The following is a 23,204-nucleotide window of genomic DNA, read 5'->3' on the forward strand; positions in this document are numbered from 1 at the left end:
ACAGTTTTTCCAAAAGACAATAAATTTTTTCTAACCAAGCAAGTTAGAAGTGGTAATAAATAACTCCCCGTGCCATAGACCACTGGGAAAAAGGGCAAGAGACAGCTAGGGTCTGCCTCAACTTGAAATTATGATGTTGACAATGTCTGCTATAGCTCAAAGCATTTGTTTCCCAGGGATACTGAAGGCTGAGGGAGGTACCAACCGATGTGGTTTGCTTGAGTCAAGCTGTTACTGAAAATAAGCAGAGGAGAGTCTGTTTTAAGGGCAAGGCTTTGCTGACCGGATGCTTCTGTGTATGTTCCTGCTTCTGACGCCTCACAGCGTGTACAAAGTGGATAGCATGGGGTGCCCCACAAATGAACCCGTCCCTGTTCCCCATGAGTGGCACCAGCCAGGAGGCCTCATCATTGGTGGAATTGCTTCTCAGATCATATACCATTCTCTGGAAACTGACTTCAAAGAACCGCCTTCTCAGACACGGTTTCAAGTTCCAGAGTAGGGAATTGCAATTTTCTCCCACTCCTCTACACATTTTGTCATTGGCAAAATCACAAAGAAATGTTTAAGTGGGGGACACACCACACACACATACAATTACAACAAAATTCCTCATGTTGATAAGTTTTGGGGGAAAGCAAAACAATTTAAATGAAGACTTGGAGGAATCTGCGCAAGCAACTAAAAAAATATATCTGTGAATAGTTTTGTTTTTCTTTGTTTCTTATTTTTCATAAATAATTTTTTAAAAACAACAGTGATGAATGTGGTCAGGTATATTTCGAGGGTGTCAAATTCATTTTAAATACCGTGTTTCTCATATTATAAGACACGTCTTATATTTATTTTTTCCTCAAAAAACACACTATGGCTTATTTTCAGGGGGTGTCTTATTTTTTTCCTCCTCCTCCTGCCGCGGCCGGCATTGCTGCTGCGCCTATCACTATGTCTTATTTTTGGGGTATGGCTTATATTCCTTGAATGCTTAAAAATCCTGCTATGGCTTATTTTATGGGTATGTCTTAAAATATGAGAAACAGGGTACCTGATAATAGCGAGGAAATTAAGCCCAGTCCCATTTTATCGATCAGCACACAATGTTCTTGAGGCTGGAGGTGATTCCTCTCCTCGTAGGACAATTCATTTAGGTTGCAATTCCTTTTTTCTTTTTCTTTTTGGTTTTTTATTTATACTTTTCAAATTTATACATGCTATTAGTTTTACAATCAATTTAACCTTTCAAACTTTGACTTCCTTCCCCCTCTTCCTGCGGTTCCTTACTTTTTTAAAAAAATATCTTCTGCATATCCAGGTTTATTTAACTTGCACATTTAATTATCTACTGTAAATATATACTCTTATAAAACTGCAAGTTATTACAACTATTCTGCTAATGTTTTTATCTGTTTACAATAATTTGCAAATATTCAATAAACCATTTACATTCATATATATATCTTCTGGTAAGTTTCACCATTTCTGCATATTCCATAAGTTTTTCCTTTGCTGGGACTTCTTCTTCTTTCCCCTTTTGGACAAGTTGTAATAACTTGCTGCTGTAGTAGCCTACATAAATAAATTTCTATACCAGGCATGTCTAACTCCCAAGAAACTGTGATCCCAGCAGTATACATATAGCTGGCAGTATTCTACCCATTGCCATTGGAAGGAGGAGGCGTATGGGGGGGGGGAATCGCCCAGAGTTGTTGAGCTTTTTGGGGGGAGGATTGCACAGGGGTTTTTTTAGCTCTCCCCCCCCCCGATATCTTTTTGTACATGATAAGGATCCAGTGATCTACCAGGATCAGCCAGGGATATACCTGTAGATCGTGATCTACTGGTTGGACGCCAATGTTCTATACAATGTAGGCAGTTCTGTCCCTATAATTCCCAATAGAAATGGGGCATTTAGGTTGTAATTCCTGTGAAACTCAACACCTAGATTTCCACATTTTTATTTATTTATTCTGACCGTTGGGAGAACAAAGTACTATGCAGAGCAGCAGAAATAAAAGGATATCCTTATTGTAATTGAAGTAAGAAACACACAGAAATTTCTGGTATGGTGATATACGGTAACAACTTCAGGCATTGTAATAAACGCCCTCTCTTTGCAGAATGATAACGAAATTTTACCAACACATCCTTTCCTTGGCATTTGCTGTGGATGAGATCAACAAGAACCCCATGCTCTTGCCCAATGTTACACTTGGCTTCCACATCTATGACAGCTACTATGATGCAATGGCAACTTATCGCAGCACCTTAGATCTCCTCTTCAAGTCACATAAATTCGTTCCCAATTACATATGTGACACGCGGGAAAATGTCATAGCCGTCATTGGTGGTCTTGGCTCTGATATTTCTTCCTTAATGGCAGACATTTTAGGTTTCTATAAGATTCCACAGGTAGGAATTCTCTCTCTCTCTCTCTCTCTCTGTCTCTCTCTCTCTCTCACATGTGTGTTTTAAAGCTCTGTTTGGTGACTGTATAACAAGATGAATTGAAGTGATTTATGGGACATCACCCCTTCAAAACACAACAAACCAAGTTTCTTCAGGGCTGTCCCTCTGCACTATATTCGATATTTCAGCACTATATTCCTTTTTTAATTCTAGGTTTCTCTAGATTTAAGCCATAAAGATAGCCAAGAACAGAGATTCCCTGTTGCAAAAAAAGAGCTGGAAACATAGGCCCCGTTATTTCCTGTAAATAAGCTAACAAGTGAACACTGCTAGCAGCAGCAGTAATATTTTTGTTGCTAGTCTCTGCAGCATACTGAGCAACACATTTGGGAGTCTTTATGGCAGCACAGGATGAGAACACCTCCCCCCCCCAAATGTAGATATGCACTCAGTAAAGTGGGATGGAAGAAATATGAGAAGTACAAATTCAAGAATAGAGAGAGGGAATGAAGAGGATGAAGGTGTTGCAATTAGACTTGAAAGCAGGGCTGTCTTAAGCATATCTGGCGCTATGGCGCCGTGGCACGAAGATCCCTCCAGCCCCCCCCCCCGTTTCCCAGTGCGGCTGTCTGGCGGCCCGGCACCCTGGCGCATTGCAGCACCCAGCCTTGCCTTAGGGCCGGCCCTGCTTGAAAGCAAAAGAATATTATTTGAGGCAAGTAATGAGAAGTGTCTTGGGCTTTCTGAAGGACTCGTGAGGAATCTTCTCTAAAAGAGAGTTGAATTTTGGCTCTGAAGGTACCCAATCTTCCACGATATGCTGCCCACCACTTAAAGGAAATAATCTGTAACAGTTCAAGACACAGTGGGTTTTTTTTAAAAAAACAAATAAATCTGCTCTGCTTCAACAAAAACATCCAGAGCACTTCAGAACTCTGCAGGCCTGTAAAAGCTAGACCACAACTATCCAGCCAGTGTTACAAAATATACAAGCCAGAAAACATATCAATCAGCTCACCTCTTAAACTTTTTTAAGGTAAGGGGGAGACAGCCCCCTGCTTCTACTACTCCATAGGGAGAATCCCATTTCCTCCAATAGCACTGTGATCTTTTTTTTTTAATGTGGCATGCTAATCCAATGTGCAGGGTCTCCTGTATATGGATGGAAATTTCATGCAATTTGGCTAAAAGCAGGGAGAGGGATTTATAACTGACAATAACCGTTTTCAATTCCACATTACAGTGGAGGGGGGGGGCACACACAGACCTTCCCTTCAAGCACAGTGGATTGGGGCAGATCAACATGGAGAGAGCACTGAAAAACTCAGAAACATTGTTCTTCCTTCCTTCTTTCTTTCTTTCTTTCTTTCTTTCTTTCTTTCTTTCTTTCTTTCTTTCTTTCTTTCTTTCTTTCTTGCCAGTGTGGTGTAGTGGTTAAGAGCGGGTTCGTGTCTCCTCTGGTAGTGATAAAGCAGGGTATCAAATCCAAATTCTTCTTCTTCTTCTTCTTCTTCTTCTTTGCACAGTTACAGATACTAGGTGATTTTGGAGCACACTCAACACACTTGTAGTAAATTGTAGTAAACTTGTAGTAACACTCTCCTTTTGTCATGTGGTGAGCAATTTCATGGTTCAGAAAGAGGGAATAATAGGAATGACAATTAATAAACCCCAGAAATTGGATCATACCCTGAAAATGCCAGCAGAAGCACTGTTCCCTTTAACTTCCAGCAGAACCACAAATTGCTTCAATAAATCTTTGTTGCGTGAACAGAAAAATGCGCAAAAAGCCATTCCTCCTAACTTTTCTCCAGAAACAACTACAGGTGTGCACATGTAAATTAGTTCTAGTTTTATTGCTGCTTTTATATTTGGTTTTAACGTGTGTGTGTTTCATAGCTGCCAAGTTATCCCTTTTTTTCAGGGATTTTCCATTATGCTGAATAGGCTTCCTCGCAAGAAAGGGAAAACTTGGCAGCTATGGTGTGTTTTGCTGTTGCTGTTGCTCTTTTTTAACCTGTAAATCATTTTGAAACACTTCAGTGTAAAAACTGGTGAATAAATGTCCTTGATGATGATGGTGATATTTGATAATAATTTTCTTTTAGCTTACATATGGCTCATTTCCCCACAAGGATATGCTTATCAGTCAGTTTCCCTCCCTTTATTGCATGGTTCCAAATGAAAGACTTCAATATATGGGGATAATTCAGTTACTTCAGTATTTTGGATGGACCTGGGTAGGACTTCTTCCGGTGGATAACAACAGTGGGGAACTTTTCTTACAGACCCTGGAGCCCTTGCTTTCCCAGCATGAAATCTGTTCAGCCTTCACACAAAGAATCCCACAAATATCTCATTTTGATGACTTAGATAAACTTGTTCCTATAGTCTCAAATCTTCATCGACGTTTCGCAGATAATAAAGTGACTGCACTTCTTATTTATGGAGAATCATTAACGATTTCATGGCTCAAAACTATTATTCTTTTTAAAGTTTATGGGAAAACAGAAAATGCATCATTTAGCAAGGTGTGGATCACAACAACCCAGATTGATTTCATATTAACAGGCCTTCAGAGGGGGTGGGGACTTCAGCAGTTTCATGGTGCCATTTCCTTTGCAATTCACTCAAAAGAGCTTTCGGGATTCCAAGAATTTCTTCAGCATATAAGACCCTACGGGAGGCAGAAAGATGCTTTTCTCAATGACTTTTGGGAGCAAGCATTTAACTGTCAACTTCAAAATCCCAGTGACGCAATGGAGGTTCGTGGGGCGTGCACTGGGGAGGAAAAGATGGAGAATCTTCCTGCACCCTACTATGAGGTGCCCATGACTGGCCAAAGCTATAGTATCTACAATGGGGTTTATGCCGTGGCTCATGCATTGCATGCAATGGTCTCTTCTCAATCCTGCCAAAGAGGCATTTCAAGGGTCAGCCAACTGGTTCTTCAAGATCTGCAGCCTTGGCAGGTAATGTCTCCCACATTAGATTTCTTTTTATCACTGAGCAGATCAGTATGAATTGAGATACTTCCAATTTCTACTTGGTTAAAAATGAATGAGATGGGATTGTATATATTATGCATTGAACTGATTTATGGACTTACACCCCCCACACACACACACACCAACAACTGTAGCCTGAAAATACAATGCATAATATATCCCCCTGTTACCTCACTCTTGCCCATTCAGAGTGGGGCTGGTGAGAAATGTAAGCAACAATCTGGAGGACAACAAATTTGCTATGTAAAACATGTTGTTGTTTAGTCATTTAGTCGTGTCCGACTCTTCATGACCCCATGGACCATAGCACGCCAGGCACTCCTGTCTTCCACTGCCTCCCACAGTTTGGTCAAACTCATGTTGGTGGCTTCGAGAACACTATCCAAACATCTCGTCCTCTGTTGTCCCTTTCTCCTTGTGCCCTCCATCTTTCCCAACATCAGGGTCTTTTCCAGGGAGTCTTCTCTTCTCATGAGGTGGCCAAAGTATTGGAGCCTCAGCTTCACGATCTGTCCTTCCAGTGAGCACTCAGGGCTGATTTCCTTCAGAATGGATAGGTTTGATCTTCTTGCAGTCCATAGGACTCTCAAGAGTCTCCTCCAGCACCATAATTCAAAAGCATCAATTCCATAATATTCAGTAAAAATGAATTCTCTCATTTGTTTTAATCCCCATTTGTTTCCCTCCTTTCAAGTGCCTTCATTTCTTTCTCTCTTTCAATTAGCTCCATCCTTTTCTTCAAGGCAATTCCTTTAACAATTCAGCTGGTGAAACTGTGTCCTTTAATGATAAGCAGGAATCAGAGGGTGGATTTGACATCATGAATATTATAACATTTCCAAATCAGTCCTACCAGAAAGTGAAAGTTGGTAGGATGGATCCCAATGCACCTGAAGGAAGAGAATTAATCATTAATGAATATAAAATTGTGTGGTACGAAGATTTAAACAAGGTATGGATTCTGCTATGGCCAGATTAAGGACAAACTATCTCAGTGGGCACAGCAGCATTCTAAGTGAGGGTTGCCACCTTCCTTGTTTAGCTGGGATTTTCATGTATTCTAGGTATTGTAGTTGGTGCCCGTCTGCACCACTGTTGCCCCTGATGCTAAGATTTCTCTAGCCCTTGTGCCACCCAGGAGACAGTCCAAAAGGTCTTAAAACACTGGCAGTCCATATAGCTTCTCCACAGAGAACTGAAATGAATCTATCCACCAATCTACTCTAGTTTTCCAATTGTAATTCCTTTCATGTCTATGGATAGACGCACCCCCTTTCTGTGTGCAATGACCACTGCCAGCCTGGTAGTCAGAAGAAAAGGAGGGAAACAGAAAAGTTCTGCTGCTACGATTGCATTCCTTGTGCAGAAGGGAAGATTTCAAACAAGAAAGGTAATACCCTTTCTCTCTTTTTTTCCCAACTGTGCAAATATATATTCCTATGATTTGCATATTATCACCTGGGTAGTAGTTATTGAGGGGAGACATGAATAATTATTTTTTGGCAATAGGTAAAATGAATGAATGAGACTCATTCATGCATTCCTATAAGAATCAACGAATCGGAGAGTTAATGGATAACAAATATTGTATACAAATCCATTCTTTCATTTGCGTGTGGAGACCCTCTATTCCAGGCCTAGAAATAAATTCAGACATGACTTGTATTTTTGGTTTGGTTTTTGGCAGAATTTAGGCCACAACTTTATTGATTACAAATCAAATGAGTGGTTGCATAGGCTCTGGTTTGACTAGCTACCTAGGGTAGCACCGACTCAGGGCGCACCTGGAGTCAGCAGCCAGATACACACCTGGGACGGGGTTACCCGAATGGCACACGCCAGCCGGGCCCTGATTCCCCCACATGTGCCCAGAACACGGGATTAGGGCAACCCTGCTGGGGGAATACCAACCATCGGTCCATGGATTCCCTTAAGAGGAATACCCGAATATATAAGGGATCATACCCACTATCAGCATGAACCAGAGCCTATCTGCCAACCTTACAACTTGTGACAAATTGCTACACGGCAGGCAAAACCCAAATGGCAACAGCAATCAGCCAAGTAGGGAAAATTCCTGCCATGCCCCTGCAACAATGGCAGACATCACACAACGGCATAGCAAGGTCAAGCGAAAGCCCTAAACTCAGGCAGCGGTGGGCGGGTGTTCCGATGCATTTCAACCGGAGAAGGAGGATCTCTATGGTGAGTGCAGTGCTTAAATACTGGTCCACCTGACTCTTTGATTGGCAAGCCCTCAGCTCAATTGCTCACCGTCAGATGGACCACCAATAGGGTATTGTGGCTGCTCCAAATGTCCTGCCCCAACACCTAGACCTGGTCTGCTGGGACCCACCACAACACGTGCCCTCTCTTGCCGGGAAGACCCGATTTCTAGTTTCCAATAAACACAAACACATGCAGCAGACCATTGCCTTGCTATGCCACTTAAAATAATAGAAACCCTTAGATGAGGCACACAATATAAAATTGCCTCCTAAGTAGACATCCAATATGCCTAATATGTGTCCAGTCTAATGCCCAGTGTCAGGGTTGCAGAAAGACTTCAAATGTTACTGTAGTAGCTAGCTTAATAAGACAAAAGTTAAAAACAAGATATTTGCAGCTGGATCTCCATTTGAAATGAATGGGAAAGTTAGCCACATGAGAGATAAACTTCCGATGGTCAATTCCCTTCATCGTTACAGATACTGTAACAGGTACATTCCATGTGAAGGCATGAATGTTATAAGCAAATCATTTAATACCTAATCTTGCTATCTTGTACCCCTACTTGCAGTAGCATAAAAATATTCCTTCATGACTATAGAGCATGAGAAGGTGAAATCTACTGGAAAAAATACAGCAGAACTAAAACAGGTCATAAAAATATAGATCATGGTGATAGTAATCTTAATTGAATATTTTAAAAGAAATAATAATTATTTCATTATTTCATAATTAATTGCAAAAATATGTATGTACCACCCTCTTGCATTCCCACAGCGTGGTGTACAGCAACATAAAAACATTTTTTTAAAAAACCAGTTATTAAGGTGATTGCTTATTCTAAATTGTCCTGCTTAATGAGACCAGTCACACTGAATGCCCAACATCTGGTTGAGGCCCGCCAAGCCTCTATAACATATTCTTCTTCTTCTCTTTGGCGACGACTCATAGCCGAGTAAGATTGTCTTCCATAAACACGGTATTAACAATGGGTCTGTAAGTGACTGTGGAGGCCAATTCTGAATCCGAACGTCCTTCCACAGTGGGGACATTGGTTTCCAGGTGGGAGTCGACCATGGTGTGGATTTGCCAAGCGTGCCTTCCTCTTAGCACGTTTCTCCCTTGTGTCCTGAGATCGAGTTTCTTCAAAGCCCATGACACCTATGGTAAAGGTTGTTCTCCAATTGGAGTGCTCACAGGCCAGTGTTTCCCAGTTGTCAGTGTTTATACTACATTTTTTTAGATTTGCCTTGAGACAGTCTTTAAACCTCTTTTGTTGACCACCAGCATTATGCTTTCCATTTTTAAGTTTGGAATAGAGTAGTTGCTTTGGAAGACGATCATCAGGCATTCGCACAACATGACCAGTCCAACGAAGCTGATGTTGAAGAATCATTGCTTCAACACTGGTGATCTTTGCTTCTTCCAGTACAATTATATTAGTTCACCTGTCTTCCCAAGTGATGTAACATAGTTACCCCTATAACATACTGGGGAAATGAAGAGTGGAAATATTACATATGCATATTACATTATTCTTGTATTGCAGGGGCGGGGTGTTGAGCTAGATTTCACCTTCCAACTCTACAATTCTGTGATCCAATGAAACAATATAATCTCAATATGGGAGGCGGAGAAGAGAACAGTGTGTAGTTTAACATGTGACTTGGCATTGAAAGGTGATTTCTTTCTCTTCTTCAGATGTGGCCGACTGCTTCCAGTGCCCAGAAGATGAATTTCCAAACAAGGACAAAAATGAATGCATAACTAAAGTTATAAGTTTTCTGTCTTTTGATGAACCCTTAGGGATCATTTTGACCTCAGTTGCTCTCTTTTTTTGCCTGATCACAGCCCTGGTGTTAGGAATTTTTATTAGGCACAAAGACACGCCCATTGTCAAGGCCAATAACCGGGACCTCACTTATGTGCTCCTGGTCTCCCTCCTGCTCTGCTTCCACTCTTCTTTACTGTTCCTCGGCCAACCAGGAAAGGTATCCTGCCTCCTCCGACAACCCACTTTTGGCACCATCTTCTCGGTGGCTGTTTCATGTGTGCTGGCAAAAACCATCATTGTAGTTCTAGCTTTCATGGCCACCAAACCTGGGTCCAGCATGAGGAAATGGGTGGGCAAAGAACTATCCAATTTCATTGTCCTTTGTTTTGCTCTTATTCAAGCATGTATTTGTATTGTGTGGTTAGCAACCTCTCCCCCATTCCCTGATTTCGATCTTCACTCAGCAAGTGACAAAATCATTCTGCAATGTAATGAAGGGTCAGTCACCATGTTTTACTGTGTCCTTGGTTACATGGGCCTCTTGGCCATTGCCAGCTTCACTGTGGCATTCCTAGCCCGCAAGTTACCAGATAGTTTTAATGAAGCCAAGTTCATTACATTCAGCATGTTGGCCTTTTGCAGTGTGTGGGTGTCCTTTGTTCCAACTTACCTGAGCACAAAAGGGAAAAACATGGTGGCTGTGGAGATCTTCTCTATCTTGGCCTCCAGTGCTGGGTTGCTGGGTTGCATCTTCTCCCCTAAATGCTACATTATTATGCTGAAGCCTGAATTGAACACCAGGGAGCAAATAGTAAGGAGAAAGATGTAAAGAATCTGTCTGACTTTTCTGTTGATATATTGCTGCCTCTGCAATATAAAGGTTCCATCAGCAAACGGACTAATGCAGCATAAATTACATAGGAGACAAGTCCTAGGGGTTGAGGTCCCTTCAATCCCCCCATTAAATATTTGAGGGGGCCAGGGCCCCTCAAAGGTAATGGGCATTGCCATTCTAATGGTGTGTGCATGTCAGTTCTTGTGATTGATTATGTGGGATGGTGGTAATCTCTCCCCGAATATTTTATTCAAGTTGGCACCCCTTGTTAATTAGATCTTCAGCATTGTATCTGTTTCACAGTTTAAATATTTATCCATATCACATCCTTCCAGTGCTTATGAAGCTCTCAGCTTGGCTGAGAAGAATTAAAATGAAGCATAAAGTACAATAAAATTCCAAACTACATGAATTTTTATTTTTATTATTTGTGAAATTTGTATACTGCCCTTCATCCACAGATCGCAGGGTGGTTCACAACCTAACAATGCAAGATAAAAAAACTCACAAAATACAAACCAATAACACACCATCTCACCCTCCCAAAAACACACACATTAAAAGAGTATCAGATGTTAATCAGCCAAATGCCTAATTGAAGAGAAACATTTGTGTCTGGCATGTAAGGTGCATAATGCAAGTGTCAGCAAAATGTTCCTGGGGAGAGCATTCAGCAAGCGAAGAGCCACTGCATAAAAGCACCGTTCTTGTGTTGCCACTCTCCAGACCTCATGAGGAGGAGGCACATGAAGAAGGGCCTCAGATGATGAACACAAGGTCCAGGATGGTTTGTATGTGGAGAGATGATCCGCGAAGTTTTGCAGTCCTGAGCCAAATTCGGCACCAGCTGAAGTTTCTAAACCGTCTTCAGTGGCAGCTCTACGTATAACATCTTGCAGTAATTTAACCTAGTGGATACCAGAGCAGAGACAACAGTAGTTCGGCTGTCCCTGTCCAGATAGGGGCACAGCTCGGCCACCAGTTGAAGTTGGTAGGCACTCTGATGGAATGCCACCTGAGACTAAAGCAACAGCAAAGGATCCAGAAGTACGATACCCTCAAGCTGTTCACCTGCTCCTTCAGAGGGAATGTAACCCTGCCAAGAGCAGGCAACCTCCCATCCATCTAATCTTGGGAAGTGCCCACTAGCAGTCCCCCCTTCTTATCTGGATTGAGCTTCAGGTTGTAGGCTCTCATCCAGTCCATTACCGAGGCAAGACAGCAGTCCAGCACATCCACTGCTATACCTGCAGATACAGTGATGCCTCGCAAGACAAATGCCTCGCGCAACGAAAAACTCGCAAGACAAAAGCGTTTTGCTTTTTTTGGGGGGGTGACTCAGAAGATGAATTTTTCTATGGCTGTGCTTCACAAGACGATTTTTCTTTTTGCATTTTATGTTTGTTTATTAAATTTAAATGCATTCCTATGGGAAACCGCGCTTTGCAAGACTAAATTTTCACAATACGAAACGACTCACAGAACGAATTAATTTCATCTTGCGAGGCATCACTGTATAAAGGAGAAATAGAGTTTGCCGAAGTCCATCCTGTGATTTCAGTGGTTGACATTCTTTAGGGTTATCAGTAGAGTATTTTATAAAATGATGCCATATTTCAACAAAATTGTCCATGATATTTGTATTATGAAATGCATGTAATCTCTGTTATTTTTTTCCTGATAGACCATACATGCTGTTTCCAATCAGAGATACACATATTCCCCTACCCTTTCCAATTCTGTGCCACTAATAGGTGTGCTGTACAGGGAATAAATGGTATGCCCCTTCTCTGAAAAGCCGAGCAACCATTTCTTCAGACGCTTCCAAAACCAACACTGCTGTGTATGTCTGTGCCCAAGAACCACACTGTGAGACAAGGCCAATTGGGGAGGAAATTCAATCCGAACACAAATCTCTGGCTTGACTCAGTGCCACCTCCAACACACAGGAATTTATACCCATTTTGCAAAGAGAGAAAGCAGATGCCTTTAACATTCTGGCCTATTCAGCATGAATGTGGGAAACCTTATATGGCCTGCAATCAGTTTGGTACTTTAATACTGCCCTCCTCTACATCCACTGGTGGAGGAAAGGGGGGCAGGGGAGTGCACCGCCCCCTGCACCATGGGGGAGGGGGTACCATCACGACCGCCCCTCCAGACATGTGCCACATCCCCCCTGCACCGGGCGCCATGCCCTTGCAGGCGGCGCACCACCGCCCCCAGGACGCAAACCACATCCCGCCTGCTTTCCACCCCTGGTGTTGTTGCATGCAGCTTCACCACTGTCTACATCAGCAGATTAATGCAAAGGCAATCCTTTTTTTCCACTTCCTCTCAAAACTCTCAAAACCTTTCGCCACACATAGCCTTCCCACTATGCCAGTATTCATTGCACTGGCTGCTTCCTCCTCTGGTATGTTGGGATTTATATTCTATTGTGCCACTAGAATTGTATCCCAGATGATAGCCAGTGGCTTCTGTTTCTATTTAAATTATTTCTTCTTTCCCCACTTCCAGTTCCAGATGTACATTCCCAGATAGTTCTGACCCAGTCATCGGAACCACTATTGAAGAAAAAAAAAAACACCTGGAGAATCCCATAAACGAACCTGTAGCACCTCCGGGTTTGATATTTACAGCAACACTATGTGGTGGGTCTGATGGAAAACTGGTGAAGGTCTGGAATTTATTATTTGGCATAATAAAGTTGGGAGTGAATATTATGTTTCTGCAGTCTGAGGGAGATTCACAGCCTCAAAAAGCAGCCCCAAACTTCTTTCTCCAGGTAAACAAACTGGAAGAAGGAAAGCCATGTGTGTGTTACTGTGCAAGAGACACAGTGAGAGAGATCCGAATAGACCTCAGGAAAAAAAACTCACCACTGAATGAACTTTAGCAGAGACCTACCAGAGGGGGCAGAAGAGAATCACAAATGAGACAAGCAGATACAACAAGGAAGGATATTATAGAAGAGCTATTAATAACAGCTGCTATTCTTGGGCCCATTCCAACATGATGTGTGGCTACACGGTCATTCTGATCATAATGAATTCTCTGGCAGACTCGTTTTAGGGGAAATGAATACAGAAATGCCAATTGTATTCTTGTGCAGATTACTATCATCATCATCACCACCACCACCGAAAAGAGGACAGAATGATCTTCTGACAGTGAGACATACTGGAAATATAGTGATTTGTCTATTCTGAATTCCAGGAGCCCAGATGCAGGCTTAGGTGATGGAGTTTGAATGAATGAATGAATGAATGAATTTATTAATACGGTCGCAGACCAGCATCAGGAGTTTGAAGAAAGTATTAGGAAATTTCAGAAGGGATTTCATGTTCCTGTGAAAGATCTGGCTGTGTTCAACATTACCGAGTGAAACACAGGCTGGATAGAAGAGTCTTATCCTTCAATTCCTTCAGAGTGGAAGTTGGACCGAGATCCTGGAAAGTGATATTATAAAGCCTGTTTTATGTGAAACCCTGGAACTTAATTGGCTGGACTTTTCTTTTTGAAGTAAAGACACAATTCACATTTAAAAATGTAGCTTAGAAAATGGTTCAGAATGTAAGGCAGATACCCAAATCACAATTTCTTGAAAGTTATGCTCAGTGCTTATTTTCTGGGGGGAGGGGTGTAAGAAGATGCATACCCCTAATCATTTTGTGAATCTTTGTACTTTTGTCCATTTATTGTATTTATTTTCCCCGATTTGAAGTAGAAAATGGTTATTTTCTTGAGTCCAAATGAGAGTACCCCTAAACATTTTTTTTAGAAAAAAAGCACTGGTTATGCTTCTCATAATCTATAATTAACAGTAAACATCTTAGCTTATATATTGAAAACACACTTTGAAGGTAAAGCAGCCAACCCTCACCTCAGCGCAGTTTCCCACACTCTCTTTATATACCATAGCTTACCATTGCAAGGACACATGCAAATCACTCAAGAAGGTTGGAGGAGGTCTTGGGGAACCCTCTGCCCCCTCAATATAAACCCCTCACTTTCTTCCAGGTCCAAATCCTCTTTTTCCTGACTCACTGGGGCAGTTCTTTGTTAATGCCATGAAGTTCCTGCTGTTCTTGTTTTCTTTGGTGGCCTTTCAAAAATGTAAGTGTATATTCTATAGGAAGTTCAAAAAATATAGGTTTATTTCATGCGGTGATTAGATGATGTTCATTAGATGGTGCTCAATTCATTATTGTTCTCTCTTTTCAAGGGGTCCATTCCGATGTTCAGCTTGTATCTTCTGGGCCCAGAACAGTGAGACCTGGAGAGAACCTCCGTCTGCTCTGTAAAGTTACTGGTGTCTCCATCACTGATTCAAGTTATGCTTGGAACTGGGTCCGTCAGCCTGCTGGGAAAGGTGTAGAGTGGGTTGCAGGAATATACCCCTATGATGGGAGAAAATGGTTTGCTGCTTCTCTTCAGAGCCGTGTGACCATTTCTTCAGACAACTCCAAGAACGAGTTCTCCCTCCAGCTGAACTCCCTGACAGCTGCAGACTCAGCCATGTATTTCTGTGCTCGAGATACACAGTGAGACACGGCAATTGGGGCTCTGAACAAAAAGAAGAAACTGATTCTGAAAGCAGAAAGTTGGCTGTATTCAATCACAATGCATAAATTACTTTGCAAACGCAATGCAAAAGAATTCAATGAGAAAAATAACGAAGTACTGAGGCATTTTTTAAGGTAAAGGTTCTCATGTTCTTTTCTGTATGTATGCAGCTAATCATTAACCACAATGGTGGGCTCAATTCCCATGGCAATCTATTCCAGCTCTATGGTTTTGTACATCCAACCAAATATCTTGTTTTTGCTTCCTCAGCAAGGAGGAAAATGCATGAGATCTTCCATGCTGGAACCAATATTTTCTGTGAAATTCTTTACAGTGCTACTTGCAGACCAGGCAAGGACCAGGACACACATATCCAGCCCCTCCCAACTGTGATGCTTGTGTAGATGTATTTGCAGTTTCTTAAGTGTGCAAGGAGTTCTGATGGGAAAACTACCATTCTAAATACCATGTCTCTTCTTAGATTTGAAGTAGAGTAGATGACCATAGCACTTAGCAAGATCTAGGGATTCCATGTAACATCAATCACAAAGCTCTTTTCAGGGCCGGCTCTAGGGGAAGGCTGGGTGTCACAGGGCGCCGAGGCGCCGGGGCGCCAGGGGGGCACCGCGCGCTGCGCCCACCCACCAGCAAGAAATGGGGCGGGGCGGGGGCACTGGAGTGATCTCCACACCATGGTGCCAGGGCGCCCGATGTGCTTAAATGGCCCTGGCTCTTTTCCAGAACTCAGTTCATCCCATGTTACCACATAAAGCCAGGTCTGGTAAAGCCAGGTCTCAGAAACTCCTGCTGTTACTGCTTCTCCTCAAAGGAGGGCAGGAGAGTATAAAGAGAATACATTTGTCCATTGGCCAGGAGGGAAATGAAACTGACATCTGACAGTATTAGCTTTTGGTTTTAAATGTAAAGCTGACTAATTCTACAACTGTTTACCCCCAAACCAGTGTTGTGTAATCTCTCAGGAGTTTCACTCCCCAAGAAATTGCCCTACGATTTATTATTGAAACCTGACGCAGCCAGACTCCTCACTTTCCAGCCTGAGGAGTGAACAAAAAAATACTCAGCTTGCCTTGAATTAGGTGTACATGATCTTTTATTAATTACACAGCCAGCCTGTGTTCAGTGGAGAAACCCTGTTGGGAACCAAGCAGAACCTGCACATGGAACCTGAGCATAGCTGTCAAGTTTTCCTTTTTTAAAAGGGAAAGTCCCTTCCGCCATAACAGGAGGGGAGGTTGTGTGCACCACAAGCCCTCTTCACATGCTGGGATGATGGCTGCCATTCCCCCAGCCATTGGGTGGGTCCCGGGTGCAGTGCTCCCTTAGCGTGTCCAATCCAGACATCCCAAGGGGGCGTGGCTCACTGATTTAAGCGAGCCCGGGGCCGGGGCTCTGCCTCTTGTTCCTGACCCCAAGCCGCTTCATTTTCCCCACCTACCCTCCCTTTAGGCAGGGCTCTCCTTTTGACATTGCTATGGACCTTGGTTGGTCGCTGTTGAGGGACCTGGTAGGAATTTTCCCACTTGGCGAATTGGCTCTGGCCTGGTGGTTTTCGCCCACCTCGTAGCAACTCGTCACAACTTTGGTTTTGGCGGTAGGCATTGGATTATCTCTGAAAGGTTACAGGTGTGTGTGTGGGGGGAGGTTGCTGCCATCACCTCCCCCAAAATGCTGAAGGGTACTCCCTTAAGGAGTCCGGGGGCGTGGCCATGTCTGAAGCTGTGGTAGGTGAGGGCCTAAGGCACGCCCCCTGGTGGTGGCCCCAGGGTGAGTTCCTAGTTGATGTGCATCACAGGGCTCACCCAACGGTGGTTAACCCTTCACAGACGGCCAGCAGAGCAGGCTGGAGTCGGATATAGTCGGTTAGATCCAATGCCTAAGCCAATACCTCTCTACATCCGTAACCAATAAAGTTGTGGCCTTTGACGCCCATTAACCTTATGCAATGTGTCCTGTGCCTTTATTTACTCCGGGAGGGATCGGGTATTCAGCATAAGGGATCACCACACAAATTCCCTTATGCTGAATAGGCTTCCTCGCGAGAAAAGGGAAAACTTGACAGCTATGAAGTAAAAGTCTCATCATTGTATATGGTCAAGTTACCATAGTGGAAGGAATGCACATTGTGAGAGCCTGCAAGTCAGCAGAAAGAACTCGGAAATTAGGAATTGGACCAAGAATATACCCCCATGATGGGAGAAAATGGTTTGCTGCTTCTTTTCAGAGACGTGTAACTCGTGTAACAATTGGGACTGTGAACAAAAAGAAGAAATTCAGCGTGCGCGCGCACACACACACACACACACACACACACACACAGAGAGAGAGAGAGAGAGAGAGTATACGTGTCAACCATAGGATAAGGTTAACTTGACTCCCTCCCCTCTTATTCCTGATGCAGATCTTTATTCCTTACTTGTTCCCAGTGCAGATCTTTATCTCCTCCGCCAGTTCTGGGCAAAACAGTTTAAGAGGGGTATTGGTAAGATAGAATGTGTGCACAGGAAGGCGACCAAAAATGATAATGTGTGTCCGCTTCTGATCTTGTCACTTTCTAAAATATAATCATTGGTTGTGTTTTTCTTTTTTAAATCTATCAAAGAATAAAATAAAAATGGGATTAAGGGGCATTCTCATGACAGTGGAGGGTGGGTATGCTGTGTGGTGGGCACTGGGTGTTCTTCTGATAGGAAATGCACTGCATAGGGGAGAATAAAAAGGGGGTCAAGAAGGGTCAGTTGTGGGGGTGGGGAGTGATGGATGTCTTTATTTTCATCTGAGGAATATTGGAGGGTATGCAATCATATACGCTGGGCTGGTGGGAGCTTCACCCTCTCTCTATTTATGCAGTCCCATCAGGCAGGAAAAAGAGGAGGGATTTAGAGTGACCCCTCTTTCTGCTGAGTCAATTTTGTGGGACAGAACCTTTGCAGACATGCGTGAACAAATGCCCAAAGCAGCAATGTACTAAAGAGCAAGTGCTGGTGAGGGGAAACTATCTCTCTGTCCAGGCATTCTCAATGACAAATAAGGAAGACCTGGAAAAGCCTGAACCATTCTGCTTGTAAGACCCATTTTATATTTTATACCAGTCATTGGAGGAGGGGCTCAGGCAAATATAGGGGCGGGCAGAAATCCTCATCAAAAGGGAACTCACCACATTAAAGATCCTCACCTTCTCTCCATTTCAAAAGGTTGTCTTTCTTTCCTCAATAGGCCACTCACACATACCATACAAATTATGAAGTTCACTCTGTTCTTGTTTTCTTTTGCGGCTGTTCAAAGATGTAAGCATGCCTTCTAGGGAAGATTAAGGCAGCTCTCTTTAATTAATGCATTAATTAGATAGTGTCTGATGCTCATTCCAATCTTCTCTCTTTCCCAAGGGGCCTTTTCGGACATTCAGCTTGCATCTTCTGGGCCAGGAACAGTGAGACCTGGAGAGAATCTGAGCTTAGTCTGTAAAGTGACAGGTTTCTCTATTTCAACTTCTGCTTACGCTTGGGACTGGTTCCGTCAGCCTCGTGGGAAAGATCCAGAATGGATTGGATCAACAAATCACAACTCAGGGGGCAAATGGTATGCCCCTTCTCTGAAAAACCGAGCAACCATTTCTTCAGATGCCTCCAAGAACGAGTTCTCTCTCCAGCTGAACTCCCTGACTGTTGCTGACTCTGCTTTTTATTTTTGTGCCCAAGGAACACAGTGAGACAAGGCCGATTGGGGATGTGTACAAAAAGAGGAAACTGATTTTGAACACACATTTCTGACTCTACTCCGTATACAGAAAGATGTTATATTGCAAAGAGAGTAAGCTGATCTCTTGAACATTGAGTTCCATTCAGCCTAACCTCCTGATTAATCCATCTTAAGTGCAACTTGGGTGAAATATGTGAAGATAGACATATCACAGGAATTCTCAAACATTATATATGTTTGGACATTCATTTGGGCTTATGATGTTGAGGATTAACCATAGAACACATGTTTTGCATGCAGAATGTACCCTCCTCATTCCGCAGGATCTCCAGTGAAAGGGGGAAGCAATTTCCTGTTACTGCAGCTTTCTTTCCATGAACATACTTGACAGTCTACTGTCCTGATTAAGTTTTGTTTCCTGTTTTGTTTTTGTTTGTCCCTCTGTCTAGTGAATGCCCCCGTTTTAACATTTGTTTCAATTTAATACCTGGTACCAAGGTGATCCCTCAGAACTGATCCAGCAGAGCTTTCCGTCCTCATTCTCCATGTCCACTAAAATGTTCATTTAAGAAGAGATGTAAAGGAAGCTCCTGTTGAGACTCAGGGGAACCATTGTCTGTCACAACGCAGTGGGTCTACTCTGAGTATTTCTAAAATTATATGCAATGCCATAAGTTTATTGTGTACTTATATCTTTATGTAAGGGGAAACAATTGCCTATCACTGCAGCTGACCCTCCTCGTCTCTGCCCCCAGGTCAGGACTGATTTGGGAGTGGAGGCTGCAACCAGGCATGAAGAAACTGCCTCAGCAGCTCCCTCACATGCTGCAGCGCAGCCAAAGAGAGGGGAGGGGAAGCTATTGCCTACTCTCCACCTCTCTGCCCCTGTGTCAATGAGTGATATCAGTATGCCCCATAGCATGTGTGCAGGGCATGCTTTTAATTAGGTGGTCCCAGCCCCCTCAATTGGGGGGGGGGGTAGAGCAGCATGCTTGGTCACAAATACATATTCTGTGCAATATTGAATATTTGTTATTTGTTTGACAGAACAAAATACAAGCCTTCATTATGGATCATTCCCTCCTTGAACAGCTCACAGGGAAATTCCCTTTCCACTTGGGGTCTCTTTATCCCTAAGAGAAACTACTTAGGGGAGGGGAAAGCATTTTTCTTGATTCTGTGAAGCTTCCATCCATAACAATGATGGTGTATAAATGAACAACAACAAAAAGCATGTATGGCGAGAAAGGTTCATATGGCCAATGCTTCTATATTTGACATCCGCTTCAAACCATCTTTGTAGACAGGCAATAAATCCAACTTGATAAATCCACTGTCATTGACATACTGGCAGAATCACTGCTGAGATGTTTGAAGGTCATACCTGCAGATCATACCATGGTGGCTAGAGCACAAGCAACAGGACTGAGACCCCTGTCTGAACTCCCTGGGGTGATACCAGTGGAGCTGCTGATGGCCCACCTTGCTTCATGCCATGCATGGAAGGAAAGGCTGAGCTGAGCTATGCAAGCATGGATGAAGCCCTGCCCTCCCCCTCAAGCTAGCATGCAGATTCCAAGAGGGCATGGAGAAGAAGGCTCCTCTGTCCCCTTCCCTCTCCTCCCCTGGTGAATAATTGGTTTCTCTTCTCTGCATGGCCAATGATCAGGGATGACATGACACTGCAGAGAAAGTGTGTGGTGGTGGTTAGAATGATGGACTAGGGTCTAGGAGACCAGAGCTCAAATCCACCATGAAGGTCCTTGGGGTGTAAAGCAGCACTGGGGCAGCTTTCCTGCCACTTCCATTAGGTGCCACCCAAGGCAGATATTGAAAACACACTTTGAAGGCAAAGCAGGCCAACACTGACCTCAGCCCAGTTTCCCACACTCTCTTTATATATCATAGCTTGACTTACCATTGGAAGAACACATGCAAATCACTCAAGAAGGCTGGAGGTGGTCGTGAGGAAACCTCTGCCCCCTCAATATAAACTCCTGACTTTCTTTCAGGTCCAAGCCCCCCTCTTTTCTTCCTCAATAGGACACTTCTTTGTTAACACCATGAAGTTCCTGCTATTCTTGTTTGCTTTGGTGGCCTTTCAAAAATGTAAGTGTATATTCTATGGGAAGTTCAAAAATATAGGTTTATTTCATGCAGTGATTACTTCACAGCCACGGACAGAAAGTCTCTACAGAGGGTGGTGATCACAGCACATGATATCATGGACTCTCCCCTTTGCCCGCCAGATGACATTGCAAGGGATTGTTGCCTTAGGAGAGTGAGAAAAATTCTCAGGGAAAACTCACACCTCGGCCAGCACCTCTTTAATCTTCTACCCTCAGGAAGGATATATAGAAGTAAAATCAGTCATACCAACAGGCTAAAATTGCTTCTATCCATGGGCTGTTAGGCTGTTGAAAGGAGAATAACATAGCACAGGTGGTGTGTTGTGTGATAAGCACACACAGTGCAATGAGATTGAGTGGTTTTTTTGGAGGGAGGCTCGGTTAGGTTTGGTTAATTTCATTGTACACAGGTTGTACATTGACAATAAAGGTATTATTATTATATTAACAATACACAGTGCTTTTTTTCTGGGGGAGGGACGCACACCCCTAAACATTTTGTGAATCTACGTTTGGCCTCATTGAGGGGCAGAATTTCAATATAAGTAAGAAAATGAAAGTACCACTAAACATTATTTTTAGGGGAAAAAAGCACTGCCAATACTGAACAATAGTTCTAATGTAAGGTGGTCTTAATGGCAATAAAGGAATCAGTTTGTAAAAACAATTTGAAATGATAATTCAATCACCAAAATGAAAAACAACTGATAAAAATTCAGTCAAGGAATCTCCCAGATGTTCTCCAGCAGAAGCTTATTCAATGTCCAGCACCGAGGGCCTTCTGGTGGTTCCCTCGTTGCGAGAAGCCAAGTTACAGGGAACCAGGCAGAGGGCCTTCTTGGTAGTGGCACCTGCCCTGTGGAACGCCCTCCCACCAGATGTCAAAGAGAAAAACAGCTACCAGACTTTTAGAAGGCATCTGAAGGCAGCCCTGTTTAGCGAAGCTGTTAATGTTTAATAGATTATTGTATTTTAATATTCTGTTGGAAGGTGCCGAGAGTGGCTGGGGAAACCCAGCCGAATGGGCAGGGTACAAATAAGATATTATTATTATTATTATTATTATTATTATTATTATTATTTAGTAACATGAACCAAACTACCCTCTGTGTTGTTGTTGTTGTTGTTTTTGGGGGGAGGTTGAGTTGGCTGGAGCTGATGGGAATTATAGTCCACAATGATCAGTGGAGACCAGGTTGAGGGTTGTTGATCTTAGTCTCTTCGAATATTATGTCCCAAGAATGGATATTAAACTATCTTTAATGAGTGTCCACTCCACCATTTGGTTAAAAGCACCAGGAGCAGAGATTCTGTAAGCAGTTTAATTCATAGCTAGATTCCGCTCAATTTTACTTAAATTCCTTGAACCAACTTCCCCACTCTGTTCCTCGCCATGCAAAATAAGCAGTAATTCTTTAACAGCCCAAAGTCACACATATGACTATTGAAATTGGGTTGCTGAAGGCCTGTGCTGCTCTTTTATTCCAACAGGTATGCAAATTCATAGGCAGCTTCCTGTTCGAACCTGCCATATACATTCCCTGCCCCTGTGATACCCACTCAAACAGCCACTGTGTGTCCCTGCCTGGGTTAGCTCCCTTCTTCTTAACTGCTCTCCTAGTAAAAGAAGGAAAATGACACCTTGGTTTCCAGGTGTTTTCCTTTTAGTAATATTTGAAGGTATTTGTTCTACTTTCATATAGGAGAATTGTTATATTATAGTGGATAATGAACCCAGAGTTTAATTGTAGGTCTTTCTTTTTAGGTGTCCAGTCAGAAATCCAGCTCAAAGAATCAGGAGGGGGCATCAAAAGGCCTGGAGATTCCCTCCGCCTCTCTTGCCAAACCTCTGGGTTCACCTTCAGCAGCTATGCAATGAGCTGGGTGAGACAAGCTCCGGGAAAGGGCCTGGAATGGGTGGCCTTTATACATACATCTTCAAATCCCATTTACTACCTGGATTCCATCAAAGGAAGATTCACCATTTCCAGGGATGATTCAAACAGCCAGCTGCATCTGCAAATGAACAACCTTAAACCTGAGGACACAGCCGTGTATTACTGTGCAAGACACACAGTGAGAGGTTTGCCATTAGACCTTAGACAAAAACCCTTCATTGCATTCCTTTAGTGAAGTATCCAGAGGGGGCACCAAAGCCCCACAAACCAGAAACTCTCAAAGCAGAGCAGATAAGACAAAACAAAACAAAACAAAAAACAAAACTATGGAACAATAGCTGTACTACAGGGAACATCTGTTCTTCTTTGGCCCATCTCTAGTCTGTTGGGAGTTGTCCCATGATCATCTTGTGTGTGTAGACTTTTTAAGCACCCCCGGAAAGAACTTAAGACAAGACTCAAATTTTTGGTTTGGTTTTTGGCAAAATTTAGGCCACAACTTTATTGATTACAATCAAGTGAGTGGTTGCATAGGCTCTGGTTCCACTAACTCCTGGCACCCTTGCAGGTAGCGCTGACTCTGGGCACCAACCATAAGTCAGCCTCAGGTGAACACCTGGGACAATGGCAAGCAGGAGC

At 43.0% G+C, this 23,204-nt stretch overlaps 1 protein-coding gene and 1 pseudogene across 1 annotated transcript; one reads left to right on the forward strand and one right to left on the reverse strand.

Moving 5' to 3' along the window:
- The first annotated feature begins 2,082 nt into the window (after positions 1–2,082).
- On the forward strand, positions 2,083–18,548 carry LOC118095739 (extracellular calcium-sensing receptor-like). Its single transcript, XM_035136976.3, has 10 exons — positions 2,083–2,409; positions 6,139–6,366; positions 6,678–6,804; positions 9,345–10,242; positions 11,165–11,342; positions 12,007–12,121; positions 14,276–14,371; positions 14,481–14,799; positions 17,266–17,321; positions 18,226–18,548. Exons 1-10 carry the CDS (start codon positions 2,119–2,121, stop codon positions 18,546–18,548), a joined length of 2,631 nt encoding a protein of 876 aa, XP_034992867.3. The 5' UTR covers positions 2,083–2,118.
- Positions 18,549–19,789: 1,241 nt separating this feature from the next.
- Positions 19,790–22,652, reverse strand: LOC148684105 (small ribosomal subunit protein uS14 pseudogene; annotated as a pseudogene).
- Between the last annotated feature and the right edge of the window lie 552 nt (positions 22,653–23,204).

The sequence above is a fragment of the Zootoca vivipara genome, chromosome 12, assembly GCF_965207765.1.
Source record: "Zootoca vivipara chromosome 12, rZooViv2.hap1.1, whole genome shotgun sequence".
Classification (NCBI taxonomy): domain Eukaryota; kingdom Metazoa; phylum Chordata; class Lepidosauria; order Squamata; family Lacertidae; genus Zootoca; species Zootoca vivipara.

Bases quoted from the DNA above. Each gene is read 5' to 3' on its own strand.
- LOC118095739 (XM_035136976.3), top strand. From the start codon at position 2,119: ATGATAACGAAATTTTACCAACACATCCTTTCCTTGGCATTTGCTGTG. The intron at 14,800-17,265 runs GTGAGACACGGC...ACTTGTTCCCAG, and splicing joins TTCTGTGCTCGAGATACACA to TGCAGATCTTTATCTCCTCC. The intron at 17,322-18,225 runs GTAAGATAGAAT...CTCTTTCCCAAG, and splicing joins ACAGTTTAAGAGGGGTATTG to GGGCCTTTTCGGACATTCAG.